Genomic DNA, 19,454 nt, shown 5'->3' on the forward strand with positions numbered 1-19,454 from the left:
TGTGTTATGATTAGAGAATTCAGATCCACCAGAAATTGTGCAGGATCTGTCTTGACTTATTTCAAACCTAAAGCTTTTTTTTAAAGCATAATTTGATTGATTATTTTGAAAAGTATTATTAATTTTATTTATATTTTAGTTTCAGAAGAAAAGAGAATTGATGCCTTCTTGTACTAGCCTGCAGCTTACTGCTTTTTCAAGCATTATCTATATATTCTTACCTTTCCAAAACTAATAAAAAAAACATTTGGTTGTTGTTCTCATGCTTTTAGCTTTCTAGAGGAGGAGTTCTCAGAATGTTAGGAACTATTTTCTCTATTGTCAGTTCTTTATATTTTTCCAAGACAATTAATTTCATAAGCTAACTCATAAAAGACATGACATTGCTTTAGAAACCATATATAAGTCTCATTTTGTATTACAAATTGCTAAATGTAAGAAAATATCTGAGTGGGAGGTATTATAATTTAATTTTCTGTTTTAAAATTTTACATTAATTCTTAAAAAGTAGTTACATGAAAATTTGTTATGAAATGAGTTGTACCTTGTTCCATTCAAGCAGTTTTAGCTACTCTGTATACCTAGTGTGTAATGTTAAGTTCTTTTGTTGCACTGTGGGTATGTTGATGATGTGGAAAGATGGTTGCCCCAGCATGTGGTTGCTGTGTGTAACTTGTATGTACCTTCCTTTTTAAAAATATGAATGGCCCTTTTTTTTAGGTGTTGTTTGCTTGAATCATCAATTGATCATTTACTTATATAGAATCATTATAATTACCCTTAACAGTCTACTAATAGATTGAATGCAAGTTTGTTACTGTACAGGTGTACTTCACTTTATGCAATAAGCATTTCTTGAAAATGCTTATAAATCAAGTTGGGAAATCAGTTGTATTGGGAGAATTGCTGTCTTTAAAAATTTTTTATTAAGTGCTTTTGTTAGTCACATGATCACTGCAAATTTCTCTAGTTTATCTGTTTAGTTGGTTGAAGGTTTTGTGTTTGATTTTCTTAAAGGGGGGCACACCTGTAATGTATCCTTATTAGAGGTCATTGAATTGGGAAATTTTGAAAATGGACAGTGTGACTTCTGCTACTTTTAGCTTACTAATTTTTAAAATTGGCTTTATTTCCTGTTTTGCTCTTTTAGATTACTTGCCAGGTCTTAGCAGGTTCCCAATTCCATGTCCTCCATTTGTTGCTCAACTGTTATATTTGCAAGTTTGGGAGTCAAGGTTGATTTGAAATATAATCTTTGACTAAATTAATCTTACTATCCTTGCTTAAATTATCATCTCTGATTATGTTGAATATACTTTTCTTTTTGCATAAAACTGCTCTATTTCAGTTTGTATAATGATTTTACTCCTATACTTATACTATAAATAAATGCTAAAATACATTTTTCTTTGTTTTACAAAAAAAATAATGTTTTTTTCTTTTTTTCCTGTTCATCTCTGTGCATATGCTTCCTGTCTCCGATTTGCTTACTACTTCTTGTTGAAAGATCAAGCAGGTTGGTGTGATTGATTTGCACTCCACATGGTACAATTATTTAAACTATAGAGAACTTTGTTATTTAACCACATTACATTTTTTTAATTCATTTTTTTTACAAGGTAAGTATCTCTTTCATATTTTAAAGTATCTTTCAGCTTTAGCTTTTTTAAAATTCATTTTTATTAAATTCTTTTTTAAAAAGCTTATTTCACTTTTTATTAGTGAAGGTATTAGGAACATTTTAGTTTCCAAATTATCTTCTTAAGGAAATAACTCTGAACTACTAGCTTGACAGTGACAAACACATTGTATATTTTAGACCTAATAAAATAAACAGTAAAAATAAATATATCACCAGAACCACATGGCATAATCATTTCTTTAAATTCTTAAAGACCTAGTAAGCCAAATTTTAGAAATATAAATGAATACATATACAAGGATTTTTCTCCTTTTTTTTAAAGCGAGGACTCAAATTCCTGTTTATGTATGGCCATGGATAACTCATGTAATGAAAATGAAGTTAATTCAGTTAACACCTCCTAAAATTCTTCCTTTTAACTTTACCTTGCCAAAGTTCACCTTCTCAGTTTTGGTTAGAGGATGTGGTAGATGGGAATTAAAATATTATCAATCCTCTTTGGCTCAGTTAAATATTCTGTGGCATTACATTCTTTTTAGATTTTTTTTACCTGAAACTTTGTGTTAAATTTTTATAATTTTAGGAGGGTTTGTTTTTTTTTTTGGTTGGTTGATTGGTTTGATTCATTAATAATATTTTTTTGATTCATTAATAATTTTTTTTAAATCTAAAAAAAAATCTGAAAGTGACTTTTCATAGTATCATGTTTTTAAATGCCTTGTTAGAGTTGGTACATATCCACATTTAGCTTACAATAAATACAATTCATCAGACTAATTCTGGCTAAAATAGACATTTGAAACTGAAACTAATTATGTATATATATGGTAATTTTTATGAAAATCTGTGAGAGCACAGTAAGATTTTTGCTGCTAAAACATCAGTTTGAAAATATTACCTAAATGATTTTCAATAAGTGATGCAGTCAGGCATAGTAGTAATTCATCAGTAGACATGTGCTTTTGTATCTCTACATATATATATACACATATTTTTTTTTTATTTAGCTGCTTTTTAATGCGTTTGGAAACTATGTATTTTTAACTAACGACACAGTTGCAACCCCAGATGCCTAAAAAATGAATGTACTTGTGTTGACAGGACCATTTCCTCCATACACATAGAGTTTTCACACATACAGTTTTTCACATATTTGCCATTTTTTCTGTACGATAGTTTTAGAGTCTAAAGGAAGTCAATTATTTTAGTGCATACACTTACTTTATACCTGAACTTAACACTTTCCCTCCTCAAATTTCTAAGAAATAGTTACTACTGATGGGAAATCCTTTCTAGGAATTCATTGGGAATAAGTTAAATTACTTTTTAATATTACTTTTTAGCAGTATAGTTCAGAGTGTTTAATACAGGTGATTGTGCCAGAAAACCGATAGAGTCAGGTCTATATCCTGACTCTGGGATGCAATGAATCACACCACACCAAAGCATGAATTTGGATCAGTGCTTTTGTTTACTCTTTTATTTAACTTATTCATCTTGTGGCTTTAGTTTGCTTTGGACTTACATTTCTGAAGAAGTGAAGGGTAATGTATTTTAAACCTTTGGGGGTTTTATATGATTTTAACCCAAAGAATTAAAGCCTGTGAATGATTCATTGTCTTGTGGTTCCTGAAAGAGTTTATTCAGGTATATATCTCCGTCATCTTTATTTTTCAGTTCTCTTTCCTTGTCAGCATGTGGGGTTAGTTTTTGGGTGGAGACATTAACAGTTTATAAACTCTTCTACACTCTTCTGTGGTCCTTTGGGAAGGAAGTTAAGAATGACAGAAAGCTTTCAGGAGAGCCTCAGACCAGTTCTACGAAAAATTTGATTGTTTTTTCTGAAGGAAAGTACATTTCAAAGAAATTGTATTACCAGAAATGAATTATCTTTAATTCGGTTTCATAACGAGTTTAATAAACTGGTTTTTCTTTTTTTATTTTTCATTTTAATTTCATGATTTTGAAATTCATTCAATCTTTAATGAACATTTATTTTATATATATAAAACGTTGTGTTAGGCATTATAATCAAAACAGTCGTTTGGAAATTGCATTTTTAGCTGTATCATTTGATAATATTTCTACTTATATTTCACACTTGAAATGTTTAATCTGACTTAGGGAGATTTAGGATCCTGAATTTGACAAAATAAGTTGTTTTAGTTCATTTAAGATTTGCTGATACGTCATGACAGCTCAGCAACTAAAAAATGCCTGGTTAATTACTATGTAACTGTTACATAATTAGTATAGCATTACTTCCTTTAAAAGTAAGCTATGAAATAAAATACTTCCAAGTAATTTTATCAAGTAAAATTTTTAAAAACCTCTGAAGATATATTTAGCGTTAAAAACTACTTAATAAAAAAAATAAAAAACTACTTAATATAAATTCTGTCTGATCTGTGACTTTTACTTATTCATTTATTTTAATAAATTTTGTGGGAAGGTGTTTTGAAAAGCAGCTTGATTTTGTACCTGGTTATCAGAAAAATGTAACTAATGATATTGCTTTTTTGATGAAATATGTTATTTGGGGATACAGAGATCTTTGCTTTTTATTTATTTGGTTTTCCTGTTAATCTCTCTCATTTTTTCCTACTCATCTCGTTTCTCTTTTATTTACTTTTGTTCTTAGTTATCATTGCACAGTTGGACAACAGTTTGAAGTTAGCAGTTAAAAAATCTTTTAGGAACATAAGAAGTAGAATTAAAAATAATACTGTTCAGTTGATTTCCTTAAAATGTTGAGATTTGATTTTGTATTCTTGAGGAGTGTATCTTTTGAAGGTAATGTGTATGTCTGAAACACTGACTCTGAAGTGATTGTTGCAATTAAATGACTCAAACAGGTAAAAAGAAAGTTTCCCCAGATAAGATGGTTGAAATGCAAGCAAAAATTGATGAAGAGAGAAAAGCACTTGAAACAAAGCTTGACATGGAAGAAGAAGAAAGAAACAAGGCTAGAGCTGAGTTAGAGAAACGGGAAAAAGATCTTCTTAAGGCCCAGTGAGTGTTACTGAATTGAGATGAATTTGTGATTTGAATTTTTTTCTTATAGTATGCATAAGCAAGAAAATTGAATTGTAATTAAAAGTAATACTACCCAGTTGTGTAATTTGAGAGAGATGTACTTACATTCCTATTTTGAAGTTTTATATCTAAATTTTGTTACATTTGGGTAAATTTGGTAGAATAGTAGATATTTGATGGATATTGTGTATTCTCATTTTAATTAATAGACAGGAGCATCAGTCTTTGCTAGAGAAATTATCTGCACTGGAGAAGAAGGTAATTGTTGGTGGTGTTGATTTGTTGGCAAAAGCTGAGGAACAAGAGAAACTTCTTGAAGAATCCAACATGGAACTGGAAGAAAGGAGAAAAAGAGCAGAGCAACTTCGTAGAGAACTTGAGGAAAAAGAGGTAATGTGAATTTTTATTATTCGTTGATGTTTCATCTGAGGTATTTACTTTTATAGTGAAAAGCTGAGCATCTATAATCTTAATAAAATTTTGAAGAATATCTATGGATTGCTTTGAAAGATAATACTTGCTAAACACTTATATCATTTATTAAATAATTAAGCTTTAATGAAGAAAATTATTCTGAAGTTCACCACTTTTTGTCATAGCAAGAACGCTTGGATATTGAAGAAAAGTATACCAGTTTGCAAGAAGAAGCACAAGGAAAGACCAAGAAATTAAAGAAAGTTTGGACTATGCTGATGGCTGCAAAGTCAGAGGTTGATCTCTTAGAAATTACCTGTTATTGTTGTTTGAATTTTTTAGCTTTGATTAAGTATGATTAAGAATCCTAAAGGAGTCATAAAGTGTGCTTACAATTTTAAAGAAGTAAAATTTTCACCTTTATGTGATATTTTGAATTTAATCTGTTAAGCTAGTAAAAATAGTTTATTTCAGCCTTAACTACTAATGTGGTGGAGTAGACAGTGATAGTATTATATTATTCTGTCTATTGTTTTTGTGAAAGAAGTGGGTAAGCTTTTACAAAGTTTCCTAGACTACTGCCCTGTCAGATGAAATTGTTTTGTATTTATATGTTTATTTATTTTGTGTGTGTGTGTTTTGTATTTAAAATCTTTATTTGTCCTTAGTATTTTCATTGATTCTGATAGATGGCTGATCTCCAACAAGAACATCAGAGGGAAATTGAAGGCCTCTTGGAGAACATTCGACAACTTAGCCGGGAACTGAGACTTCAGATGCTTATTATTGATAACTTTATACCTCAGGATTATCAAGTAAGTGGGAAGTTCTCTGACTTAAATATTAGGTCACTTGGTTGGGGTTAAGGACTGAAGAAATGCAATTTCTAATTTAATTAACAGTAAATATTTACATTTCAGTTGTTGCTGGTAAAATTTTCTTTAATTCCATCACATTTTACTCCAGCTGTTAACTTTTCTTTTTTTTTTTTTAATATATTCACTGTGGCTCTCTTCTTTATTTATTTAAAATATTTTCATTTATTTTCATTAGTTGGAGGCTAATTACTCTATAGTATTGTAGTGGTTTTTGCCATACATTGACATGAATCAGCCATGGATTTACATGTGTTCCCCATATTGAACCCACCTCCCTCCCCATCCCATCCCTCTGGGTCATCCCAGTGCATCAGCCCTGAGCACTTGTCTCATGCATCCAACCTGGACTGGCGATCTGTTTCACACTTGATAATATACATGTTTTGATGCTATTCTCTCAGATCATCCCACCCTCACCTTCTCCCATAGAGTCCAAAAGTCTGCTCTATACATCTGTGTGTCTTTTTCTGTCTTGCATCTAGGGTCATCATTACCATCTTTCTAAATTCCGAATATATGCGTTAGTATACTGTATTGGTCTTTATCTTTATGGCTTACTTCACTCTGTATAATGGGCTCCAATTTCATCCATCTCATTAGAACTGATTCAAATGTATTCTTAATGACTGAGTAATATTCCATGGTGTATATGTACCATAGCTTTCTTATCCATTTGTCTGCTGATGGGCATCTAGGTTGCTTCCATGTCCTGGCTATTATAAACAGTGCTGCGATGAACATTGGAGTACACGTGTCTCTTTCAGATCTGGTTTCCTCGGTGTGTATGCCCAGGAGTGGGATTGCTGGGTCATATGGCACTTAACTTTTCTTAATATATTATTCTCCATTTGAGTAACTAAATATCTGAATAAGAATTTCTCAGTCCTTAGGAGGAAGGCCAGATTTATGTAATTCATGTAAAGGCATAGGTCCTATTTATTTTTTCAACATTCTTTATCCTGTGAATAGGATAAACAGAATTCCTGTGCTGACTTTTTTTTCCTGTTTATGGATGCTAATTCTGTGTGTTTGAGGTGGAGTGGTAAAATAGACGTAATATGAAGTTTACCATTTTAACTTTTTAAGAATACATTTCATTAAGTACATTCACAGTATTGTGCAATGACCACTACCATCCATCTCTAGATAGATGCTAACTCTAAATACTAGTATAATTTTAAAATCAGAGCCTCTATTATTATTTTCACCAAATATCTCTTTCCAATACATTTTAGTAGACTTTAAGTTTGACTTTTAAATTTTATTTTAAATCTATGTACAGTTTTAAGAAATTTGTCTAAACATAAGCTTTAATTTTTTTCTTTTTCTCTTTAATTTTCTTTCTTTTTTTTCTTTTCTTTCTTTCTTTCAGAGTTAATATTTGGTTCACGGTACACTGTCCTTGATGGTCCTTGGATGGCCTTCTTTTATTTACTTAATTTGTAGTTAACTTGTCACCCAAAACAAAATCTAGGACCATTATAGTGACCTATTTCTAACCAAGTGGTTTCTCTCTCCCCTCTTCCATCACTTTACCTCTTCAAACTCAAGGTATCTACCATCCTGAATCCTAAATTCTTTATTTCCTTGCTTTTTATTTTTATATAGTTTAATTGCATCTACTTATATTCCTTGAAGGTATATGTTTTTAAATTTATAAAGGGGGCATCGCATGTACTTGCTCCATTGCTCAGTCATGTCCAACTCCTTGCAAACCCATAGACTGTAGCCTGGCAATCTCCTCTCTTCATGGGATTTTCCAGGCAAGAATATTGCAGCGGGCTGCCATTTCCTTCTCCGGAGGATCTTCCCAACTCAGGGACTGAACCCTCATTCTCCTGTGTCTCCTGCATTGGCAAGCAGATTCTTTACCACGGAGCCATCTGAGAAGCCCAAAAGGGCATCATGCAATACATAACGTTTTGAAACTTAACTTTTTTCACTTAATATATTAAGATTTTGGTTCCATGTCCCCCCCCCCCCCCCCAATGCCTCCCTCTGATCCTGGTATTTACTTACTGAAAAGCCTTGCTGACTCCTTTTCTGACTAAACAGAAACTAAATCCTACAGTGTGTTACACAAAACTTTTGGTAAACTGCCCCTCATCTGTCTTTTCCAGCATGATTTCCAACAACTTCGTAAATCAGCCCTTTGCTTCAATCTGTTCTACCCAAATAATTTGATGCTTCTCAGTCCCTCGATTTTTCTATTGCTCTTCTGTTTTCAAGCCCTGCTTCCCTGTTCTGCCTTGTAACCTGCTCTAATCTTCCCTCCTGAGTTAAAAAAGTAAATGTATCCTCCCCCAAGCTTCTATATCACTTCCTATCTTGTTACTTTTACCTCTTGCTCATATTTTCATATAAATGCACACATTTGGCTGATTTTTCTTTTCTTTTTTTTTTCCATTTATTTTTATTAGTTGGAGGCTAATTTCTTTACAGTATTGTAGTGGTTTCTGTCATACATTGACATGAATCAGCCATGGATTTACATGTATTCCCCATCCCGACCCCCCCTCCCACCTCCCTCTCTACCCGATCCCTCTGGGTCTTCCCAGTGCACCAGGCCCGAGCACTTGTCTCATGCATCCAACCTGGGCTGGTGATCTGTTTCACCCTAGATAATATACATGTTTCGATGCTGTTCTCTTGAAACAAAGTACATAATATAGTGAGACCTTACATTATACATCCTTGCATTAGTCTTTCATCCAATGATGTGAAATGTTTATCGAGCATCGCACATGTGCTAGGTGATGCAGATAAGCAATGACCAAGAGGAATTTGTCTGTACTCTTTTGGGGCTTAGTTTACAAATGCTAAACTTATTGGTAAATAAGTGGTGAATCAGTAGTTGATAAATTAGAATGATGATAAATACTAAAAATAAAAAGTATACAATGCAGTACCAATATATAGAAAGTGAACATATGATACTGTTTTTATAATCCAAAACACCCTTTCAAAATGGAGTCGTATTCAGTCTAGCCTAAAAGTATGTGCTAGTCTGTGTGTGTGTGTGTGTGTGTGTGTGAAGTCCCTCAGTCGTGTCAGACTCTTTGCGACCCCATGGACTGTAGCCTCCCAGCCTCCTCTGTCCATGGGATTTTCCAGGCAAGAGTACTGGAGTGGGTTGCCATTTCCTTCTCCATAGTTCCATGTTTAAGTCAGTATTTTAAATGTTACTAAATATTAAAAGTAGATCATCTTTGACTCTTTTAAAAGGAAATGATTGAAAACTATGTCCATTGGAATGAAGACATAGGAGAATGGCAGCTAGTGAGTATTAACCTTCATCCCTTTATGAAATAGTTAATGGAATACTTCCTATAGACAGGAGTGTGCTGGCTACAGTGGGGAGGATGGTCCAGAGGATGAATCAAATGATAATCCACTAGAATGGATAAGATGTTTAAAAGGTTATAACACACAGAATATTCAGTAGAGATGGTATTATTTGTTGGTGTGTAGGACTGAATGACTCTGGGTCTCTCTTTCTGTCCCAGCATTCAAGTCATGTTTTGTTTTGTTTTGTTTTTTTAAAAAAAAAATTTTATTTACCTACTTGGCTGTGTTGGGTCTTAGTTGCCCTGTGGTGTGTGGGGTCTTAGTTTCCTGACCAGGGATTTAATCCACATCCCCTGCATTGGCAGGTGGATTCTTAACCACCGGACCACCAGGGAAATGCCTCAAATCATGTTTTATGAGTGTACCGTCAGAATATCTCATAGTAATTTGCTTCATTCATAGTGTTAATTGCTAATTAAGATAATTCTCCTCCCCCTCTTTTTTCCTTTTTTGAGAAATGTGTTGCCTACACAGGAAATAACATGAGAAAGCAGACTCCAGTTCCAGATAAAAAGGAGAAAGATGTAAGAGTGCTTCTTTTTAAAAAAAAACAAAAAACAAAAAAAAACTACAGTTGGTTCTTTATAGGAATGTGGTCACTAAATTGTGTTATCATGATATCTGTTAAATCAGCTCTGCTGAAAAATAGGCTAATCTTTTGAGAGTAGAGGCCCTAGAATCAGGTGATTATTAGGACAGTTCTGCTTACCTGCAGTCATGGGGGCAGCTTATCATTTCTATATCATAAGAAGGGCATAGAGTCCTCTTCAAAAACTCTTTCACCACCTCTCTGGGTCTTGGGGATTTGTTTAGAGACTAGAGTGTGTCTGTCCCTCTCAAAGCTGGTCCTAATCTTAGGTTAACAAGAGAAAGCAGCAGCTTTAGGGAAAAACCAACAGTTTTTCTTTACTACTGAGTAATTTATAGTGGGTCAGGGCTTCTTCACCAATGATTGGTGTATACATTTGAGATATATGGAATTAGAAAAATATATCTGTAGATATTTATTTGGTTTTGTCTCTGGCTTTTTTCTAGGCGTTTATTCAGCATTTTAAATTTTCCCTCAAATCTGTGTGTTAGAATGTCTTATTCCTTTCCTTTATATAGCCCTTTGAAGTGGACCTTTCCCATGTGTATCTTGCCTATACTGAGGAGAGCCTACGGCAGTCCTTGATGAAATTAGAGAGGCCGCGGACTTCAAAGGGGAAAGCACGGCCAAAGACTGGGAGAAGGTAAGACCCATCTTCGGGTCCCGTGAGCTAAAGGCAATGAGATCTTCAAATTAGGTACATTTAAGAGAAATTTAATCCACGTGATAGTGAAAGTCACTCAGTCGTGTCCAGCTCTTTCCTACCCCATGGACTTTACAGTCCATGGAATTCTCCAGGTCAGAGTACTGGAGTGGGTGATCTTCCCAACCCAGGGATCGAACCCAGGTCTCCCTCACTGCAGGTGGATTCTTTACCAGCTGAGTCACAAGGGAAGCCCAGTTACCATGGTAACTATTTAACTAAATAATTCAAGTCCTTATGTAGTTTGGATTCTTCTTTAGCCCTCCTGAGTAGTAGAATTTATTTCTAATTTACTTTGTTCTTTCCAAATGTGTAATAAGGCAAATTCCTTGATCTTTGTATTAATTTTTCTAGTGAGATACCAATTAATTTGCCTGGTTAGACTCTCAAGGTATTGTATTCAACTGATTCATTTTTCTGTCATGAATATTGCCTCAGGAACCTTGATTTCCTCAGTTACCAGTTAAAGAAAACTTCTCTGACTATCTTTTCCTCTGCTTTGTGGTCTAGTTTTGACTGTTGAGTAGTCTAAATATATTGTAGTGTAGCCCAGGGAAACCAGGATACGAAAGTCCTGGGCTGGAGCTTGTTTATTCTCTCCTTTCCTTACATCAAATACCGTTCGGTTTATTTAAACTGACTGTAAGACTTTGGGGCTCCTAAAATGATAGGAAATAATAAACTTGTATTTTTCCCTACTTTGAGTACATAGCCTTCACCGTACATGTAACTCAAAAGTCTAAGTTTTAACGTTTTTGTGTTACATAATCTTATAGGCATAACCTAACTTTTATAAATTTTGGAAGGAGAAATCAGCATATATTAAAAATGTTCAAATTTTTACATTCTCCAGCATTTAGATGTCAGACATGAAAAGCTTTTCATATGCCAAAGGAAGCCATGCATGATTAATGAATGAAGCAAATTGGTTCAAAGAAATAGAAATTCCTCTAGATGGTTAAGTTTTCCACTTTTAATGGAGGTATTTTCCTCCTAACTTTGCAGTTAGTAAAAAAAAGTAACAAGGCAAGTGTGATGATAAATGGTAAGACAGTTGGCTTCAATGTAGGAGAAAAGTAGGCATTGACGTGCTGGGGTAAACGAGCAGAGCGTGGTCTGAGTAGCTGCTACCCTGTTTCTAGTGAGTTTGGGGAAAGAGGACCCATTGTTTCTGGATCTTCCTATATCAAAGGAGAAACCAGAAATGAGGATAATTTATATGAAGTCTCTGTTTTTAGTTACTTTTAAGAAACTATGTGGACCTAAAACAGTCAAGCAAATAATTTAATACGGTATTTGGATACAGTTTTCAGAATGCTCATTTTAAAATAAGGTACTTTTTTGTTAATCTAAAATAAAAACATGTGAGTGAACATTAGATGAGCCAAACCCAGCACCTCTGCGTGCCATAATCAGCCTGCTGTATTGTGAAAACAGTAGATGGCCATAAATACAGACAAATGTGCACGTTACATGGTTTTTTGATATTAGGTTACATTACTTGATAATGTTCAATGTGATGTTCCTCATTAGAAACACATAGTTCAGTGTACTAAGCAAAACTGCAATAAACATGATACATTAATGGAGCATTTCCATCAGTTCCTACACAGTCATCTATGAGGTGTTGCTTCAGGTGATCTGTGGCTCTGATTTTCACTGAATAAGCTAGAACCCTTAGCATACTCCAGAAGAGATAATCAAGGAGTTCAGATCTGGCAGGCATGCAGGCCACTCAGCCTGTCCATGTTGTCTAGTCTGATTTATCATTTACTCATTCCCTCATCACTGTGGGTGGTGGAGTGCAGTGCCACGCTCTTGGGCTCACTCTAAGTGACTTTTCCCTAGGCTGAAAAAGCAGGCATTAATTGATCTCTTAACATAGCATGTCAAACCTTGACTGGTTTCTAGATTCTCTGGCTGCTTGATATTATCTACTACATAATGTAAAGTGTTTATACTTCTGTCTTTTAGGGAAGCATTCATGTTTTCTTTTTCTCTTCTCCAAACAGAAAGCGTTCTGCAAAGCCTGAAACTGTAATTGACTCTTTACTTCAGTAAACGTTACAGACTTAAAGTCAAAATAAAAATTAGTGATATTCTCATGCCTGGATAAAATATTTAATTAAAACATTGAAGACTTTTGTGTAATTTCCAGTAATTCAACTTGTAAATCATGGAGTAAGTCTGGAATTAATAATTTGCCTAATAACTTTTAGTCCATATATATTAAGTTAATATAACATGAAAATTGTACCTCTGGTAATTGTTCAAATTGTCAATTACTTTTTCAACTTATACTGTGCAGGGAAGTTGAAGGAGCAGTCCATACTGTAGAGAGTTGCAGTTTAAATGTATACGTAAGTCTACCAGTGATTTCCTCGACTACTATCTATTTAGATAACTGGACAGATATTCAAAATAGGAAAAAAAAAAGAATAAGTCCTGTTTTGCACATAGAAAGTTGCAGGTCTAGTTGTCCTATGATTTCCTGTTATATATGAATGTATGGGTTGCATATCTAAGAAATGATGGAATCCTAACACCCACCTGACTTTTTAAAATATATTCTAATTTTTATACTCACATTGATTGCATTTAATGTGTGAGATGGGTGATCTTATTAATCTATAGAACACTTTTATGATTTGATAGTCTAGAAGTATACATGTTTAAGAAACAAAAGCTGAAAATATGTTTCATCTGTACCTCTCTTGACCTTTTCTGCCACTTTAACTTCAGGTCAAAAATTTTATTTGATTTCATGTTTCTTGAAACATTGAATTTGTACCTAAATATAAAGGAGTCACCCAGTTACAGAAAATTAAGAAGCTAAATATTTGTCACTAGGTATTATTTTTTAAATTCACTTTGAAGCTTGATTAATGGATACTTTCCTATGTCTGACTTCTAAATTTTGATGGAAATTGCTCTGTCTCTCCCAATTGAGAAGAATCTCCATTTTCTGAAAAATACAACCAAAGCAGGAAAAATACCTTTTAATTCTTTGTCTTTGAAACACTTTGTCTTTCTTCTTATTTTATAAAGAAAATAGTCTTCCCTGAATTTCTTCCATTGACAATTCCAATTAGAACACACCTCTAAAATAAAAATTATTTTTATTTTATAGTACAAAGGAAAAGTTTTCATAGATAGAATTATTGTTTTTTTGTTGGCTGCTTGTAAAATTTTTATTTTTTTAAGTTATGCTACTTTAAAACCACTATATATGTATATATATATTTATCTTTTATGAGTTTTAAAATTATGTAATCACCCCTGAAACACATTGGCTACATGTTTTAAGACTGCATAAATTAGTAAGTTTGGTTAAATACTGTTTTACAGTTACAAAGCTATGTATAGAATGGGAGTGAAGGTAGCATACTTGTGAATTGTGTAAAAATATGTCCATAAATTTAAAGTACATTTCAAAGGTGATGTACTAAATATCTTGTGTATGGTGAATATTTTCTAGGTAAGAAGAATTGGATTTAACTAACAGCATTTTCTTTGTGATGTGCAAGATAGTTAGACATTTATAACTTTGTGGGGCATTGTTTAGATACTGTGAAGACTTGAGGTGAGCTTATGTCTTGTAAAAACTTTGTGTAAGCAAAATATCTTGGCAGTTATAGATGCACATTTAACTCTATTAGTAATTACTCTAGAGAAATCTTAATTTTACCAGTAGAAAAAAAAAATGACTATGTCTTCTTTTTAAAAGTCCACAGGTCTAGCCTTTAACCATCAATTTAATAGAAAGGGATAACTTGCATTAAGCTTTAAAACATTAAGGAAAATTTAAGTCAGTATCTTAGATTTTTTTTCTTTTCTGTGTCACCACAGTAACAAAAAGAAAGCTATAAAAAGTCAAAACATTGAGAAATTTTAAAAATAGGCTGCTTTAGCGTTTACATTGGAACTGATATCAGGATTAGATATTGGAGCCAGGCCTGAGTATCCGTGTGAAAGCATGGGAACCTAATGTTAAAGCTGTTCACTTAGCTCCAATCATAGTGGTTCTGTGGTTTCTTCACATTTACTTTGCGTCATCGTCCAAAAATGAAGTATTTTGTAACTTCAGTGTTAGTTTCATGAAAAGATATAGATAAATTTGCTCATTATTTGAAATAAGAAACATTTAAAATGAGTGTCACGTATAAGTAGGTTATTGAATGTGAATGGCTGTTTTTTCTCTTTAATTTAAAAAAGTCATATTTATTAAGAGAAGCCTTGGTAGAATGTTGTTTGTGGTATGTTCTTTAGTAAACCTTGCAAATATATGTAGTAATAATTGGGATATTAAAATATGATAGTATTCCCCATTTTTGTTTAGATTCTTGTGAAGTGTAGGGGTAATTAAGGTGGGAGTTTTACATCCATGTGTTCATCCCACAGGTAGAATCAGTTTGACATGCCATGTCATCTACTTTTTGAGAAAGGGGGACCTTTTTTTTTGCCGCAAGAAATTTAAGGTTACTTTGGGGGAGAGGGTGGTGCTACTTCAACTGTAACATATTTTTTTAAATTATAGCTTTAGTTTGTTGTGTTTCTTTTTCATCTTTTAATAACATTTTCCCCTTAACTGTTACCATAAGGAAAGTCCCTCCCTTTCCTGCAGGGCTGTAAATTAAAGGATGGGTAGAGTTTACATTTAAGTATGTCAGTGTCTGCCCAGTTTATTAATGTATGCATCTGTGTTCCTTTTTAGTTACTCTTTGATGTAAATGCTAGAAGAAAACATAGATCTTCCTAGTGCCTTTGAACTTCTACTGTAGTCTAATTTAAATCATCAGTAACTTCAGTAGCATTACTACAATACTGTATACTAGCCAGAATTACAAATTGTATGATGAGTTTGTTGCATTAATTTCAAAAGCCACACTTTCACTGTATTTTATGTATAAATTGTATTTGTTCAAGTTGTATATATTGATATTGTATGTATACATACAGCATGCTTAAGTAAGAAATAAAAATCTTTAGCCTAACGCTTGTAATTGTGGTCTGCTTCTTTACTCGACCATTTTTGTGTTTGCGTCCATCTTGATCTTAATAATTAATAAGCAGGTTCTTTGTGCTTGGCATCTCAATTTCATGAGATTAAGAGAGGCCTGTGTAGTTTTGTACCAGAAACTCTTAATGTTGCAGGTCTTTAAACAAGTCATCATAATACAGAAACCTGGGAGAGATGTTTTTAAAAATGCTTCTCATTGATAAAAATTTATTTTCACCAAAAAAAAATGTAATCTAAGTTTTTTTATTATCCTTATCATTTGGTATTTGAAAACAGAAACTTAAAAAGTCTGTATGGAAAATGTATCTCACTAAAAGGTAAAAGACGTATCTTAGTGGTAACGGTATCATAATCTCTTTCAAAAACTTTATTTGTTTAAAATATCTCAAACCATAATATTGCTTGAATTATTGTTAATCATGCATTCTTTTCACAAACACTTATTGATTATTAGGCAGCCACAAGAAGTTCACAGCGAACATTACGAAGTTTTGATTTGTCGGCAAGTTTCAGAGGATTTCCGTGTGCTTTTTGTATAGAGAGGGGACTCTGGCCATTTCAGGTCTTGCTCTCTCGGTCTTCCAAACTGCTTGCTGGTGTAAAACTGCTACACATGTGTAGAATATGAAAATAAAATTAGAGGCCTGCCATAGTGTAAGCAAGAGAATCAGTAATGCACTCGCTGCCCTTCCTCCCCAGTTGAATTCTGGAGCTGTGAATACTCACTTTCACCAAGCAACACCACTAAGGCACACCCCTCAGGGAGCCTGTTGCTGCTTGTGTTGTCAGGATGCTGCTGAGATCATTGTTCATCCCACCTTCTTATGAACAGACCCTTGAGAGTCTGTTTTAAATTCAAGTACTAAAAACAGAACAAAATAAAAATTCTATGGTACCTCAGTTCGCATGTGCCTACAGAAACTGTTAACACAGTTCTAAAGCTGCAGCCTAAACTTAAAGTGAGCCTTCTAAACAAGCTGTAAGGTTATCTGAATGTCTCATTCTTAAGCTGTTTCATTTGCAAAGCAAATCAAGTATTCAGTCCTCCTTCGGAAGTTGAACACATGTGTGGGAAAATGATTATGAAGAGGCTACTTCAAAAGGAACCTGTTTCCTCTCAGCATTTATCTTGGGCTTCCTGTGACCCAATCTTAAAGTTACTTTTATCAACGTTATCAGAACATCACTTTGTCTTACCCAAACACTTTATGGCTCTGACTAAAGAATATGACAGATCAGACATTCTTCTACACCTGCTCCCCTCCCCCACCCCTTTTTAGAGGCCTGGGGAAATTTTAGTCTTTAATCAAAGACTTTATTTCTCCAGCTTTACAAAGGAATTTAACTGGGACTTTACAACTGAATAAAATGTTTCTCAGAGTTGATACCAATCTTAACAAGAGGATATTGCCTAACCCAACCTAAACTGCTAGAGTCATTACAGAAATACTATGTTGACCTTGATTTCTGTTCCATCATGTGTTTTGGCGCTCGGTCACCAGGTGTCTTCTGTATTTACTCTGGACCCATGCATGGCTCATGGCCATATGAGTGGCGCATGACATGTCGAAGGCTGTAGTGAAGGAGGGTGAATGGTGAGCTGCCAGGCACAGCATTCCTCCCTAGCAGCTGACCCAATGCGTAGCACATGTCTGTCTGACTGGAGGGTCAGAAAAGGTTCATCCCAGGAGAAGTGCTGTTCCAGGTGTTAAAGCAGTGGAACGGTGCGGCAAGGCATTCCAGGCAGAAGGAGTAATGTGAATGTCACATGCTTTGGTGGCCTGCTTGAAGTAAGGCAAAAGAGATGGGGACTGATGATCCTGAAGAGGAAAGAGAGTCCAGGATCCAGAGTTTTCTTTAAGCAGTGAGAAGCCACAGAAAGATCTTAAGGGGGTGACTCACATTTTTTGTATTTTAGAAAAACAACTACAAAGATTGTGAAGGATTAGATTCGGAGGAGCTGGGAGAGCAGATGATGTACACACCTGTGCCCTGGAGGCTGGGACAGTCATGGGCCAGAGGAGCCAACCTCCTCCTCTCCTTGCTGGCTGTCTTGCCCTCAAGACTGGTACCTAGGCTGAGGGAACCTATGTATCTTTACTTTTTTTTTTTTTTTTTTTTACTGATGTTGTATAACATGTATCCAGGTATGCGGTCAGCACCTAAAACATCTGAACATGCTTGTGTTTGGTTTAATGCTGGCTAATAGGAAGCAAGCAAGGAAGAGACAGCCTAGAGACTAAACGTTGAACAAGGAAGAAGTTGACATGAAGGATGGATCAAAAGAAACACTAGAGCTGAGGAAAAAATTTCTTGAGTGCTCAAGGGCAAAGGCACTAACTGGGAGGTTTGAAAACTCCACCTGGGAATGGAGCTCCAATTGCACTGATCACTTGAACCAGGAAATCAGCTCCGAGACTAGGGAAAGTGCTTGCTTTGTCCTCAATGGAAGGTGGTAGGAATTGCAAGGCTAACCTTGTATGCTGAGAGGCCAGGCCATGAGAAAACTGTGCCCAGCACTTTGCCCTGAAATTCTGCATTCTCAGATGATACGAGCACCCTAAGAAGCTGACCAAGAGGACCTGCCGAGAAGGGTGGAAAAAAGTCAGGGCACTGGCTAATAGCAACAAGAGAGCCCTTGGTGCACTTTTATCAGAGGCTAGCATTTCTAACTTGTGTTTCAATGAAGATCATTCAGCTGTAGATTTGAACAATGTGTTTTTTCTTTCATTTGCTTATTCAGTAAGTATTATCTACAAATGCCAGTTAGAGATAGACTGTGCTCATAGGTAAAAGGTGGAGGTAGGTGAGAGCAGGGAGGGAGGAGATCAGCCTGTGCTGTTGGTGTCACACGTTCCATGTGTAGATGAGAGGCACGTCCCATGAAGTAGGTGTGGGCTGTAGCTAAGTTTCCTAAGTGAGCGTGCTTAAGTGATTAGCATCTCAACTTTCACTTAATCCTGATGTTTCTCTGCTCGCCCTTCTGGTGAGTGTCCTCGCCGGTTCATGTTCTCTCACTCCCTTGGTAAACCCCAGCGCTTACTGTTGGATATTTCCATCCATGACAGACAGATCTGCCTGGAGCCTACGTACGACCCTTCCATGGCCTGTTCTAACTCTTTGTTCCGACTGCCTTTCTTTTTACCATCCTGGCCTCATACACAAACTGTAACCCACAAGTCATATCCTGTGGCAGACTACAGCTCACATTAGCCATTGAATGCAAATGAATTAAAAGTGTTCATTGTGGCCTTAGAAGGCTCCATGACTCTCTTAGTTACTTGTTGCCCTTGGCATGCTGGTATTTTATGTGGGCAGGGTGAAACTGGCTGTGGTCAGGGTGAGACTTTAAGCTTTTGATTTGTTCCCTTATTTTGAAAGGGTTAAAAAGATGTTATATGTTTTGGTATAATTTTAGTACTAGTATTAATTTTTGTCATATGTGTGTGAGCAAGAGTGAAAAGAGAATGCTCATTCACTGTTACTAGATCCATATTCTTGCAGACATGTCTTTAAAGACAAATTTCAATGACTTGACATTTGTTTTTTGCCCTTTAATTTCTTAAAATAGCAATGTTATTGAGATGTCACATACTGTAAAATTCATCCTTTTAAGTATATAATTTAGTGGGTTTTAGTAGTTTCACAGAGTTGTACAGCCATTATGACTATCTAATATCAAAGCATTTTCATTACTCTCAGAAGAAGGCCTGTATCTATTTGCAGTCACTCGGTCTTCCTTCATCCCCTCACCCTCTAGCAACCAATGTTCTACTTTTTGCCTCTGTGTACTTGCCTCTTCCAGGCATTTCTTATAAATGAAA

The 19,454-nt window shown here is 34.8% G+C and overlaps 1 protein-coding gene across 5 annotated transcripts in view; it reads left to right on the plus strand.

Moving 5' to 3' along the window:
• The window catches only part of KIF3A (kinesin family member 3A), an 84,464-nt gene extending 68,860 nt beyond the window's left edge, over window positions 1-15,604 (plus strand). For 3 of the 5 annotated variants that reach the window (XM_020888762.2, XM_020888764.2, XM_020888763.2), the window contains 9 exons: window positions 1,508-1,516; window positions 4,498-4,654; window positions 4,888-5,068; window positions 5,278-5,388; window positions 5,782-5,907; window positions 9,196-9,249; window positions 9,774-9,842; window positions 10,426-10,550; window positions 12,623-15,604. In XM_020888762.2, coding sequence (XP_020744421.1) covers window positions 1,508-1,516; window positions 4,498-4,654; window positions 4,888-5,068; window positions 5,278-5,388; window positions 5,782-5,907; window positions 9,196-9,249; window positions 9,774-9,842; window positions 10,426-10,550; window positions 12,623-12,671 — 881 coding nt within the window. In that variant the 3' untranslated portion in view covers window positions 12,672-15,604. The remainder of the gene's footprint in view (window positions 1-1,507; window positions 1,517-4,497; window positions 4,655-4,887; window positions 5,069-5,277; window positions 5,389-5,781; window positions 5,908-9,195; window positions 9,250-9,773; window positions 9,843-10,425; window positions 10,551-12,622) is intronic. The other 2 variants (XM_070465045.1, XM_020888765.2) reach the window with 1 other exon arrangement.
• Window positions 15,605-19,454: the final 3,850 nt, after the last annotated feature.

The sequence above is a fragment of the Odocoileus virginianus genome, chromosome 3, assembly GCF_023699985.2.
Source record: "Odocoileus virginianus isolate 20LAN1187 ecotype Illinois chromosome 3, Ovbor_1.2, whole genome shotgun sequence".
Lineage (NCBI taxonomy): Eukaryota > Metazoa > Chordata > Mammalia > Artiodactyla > Cervidae > Odocoileus > Odocoileus virginianus.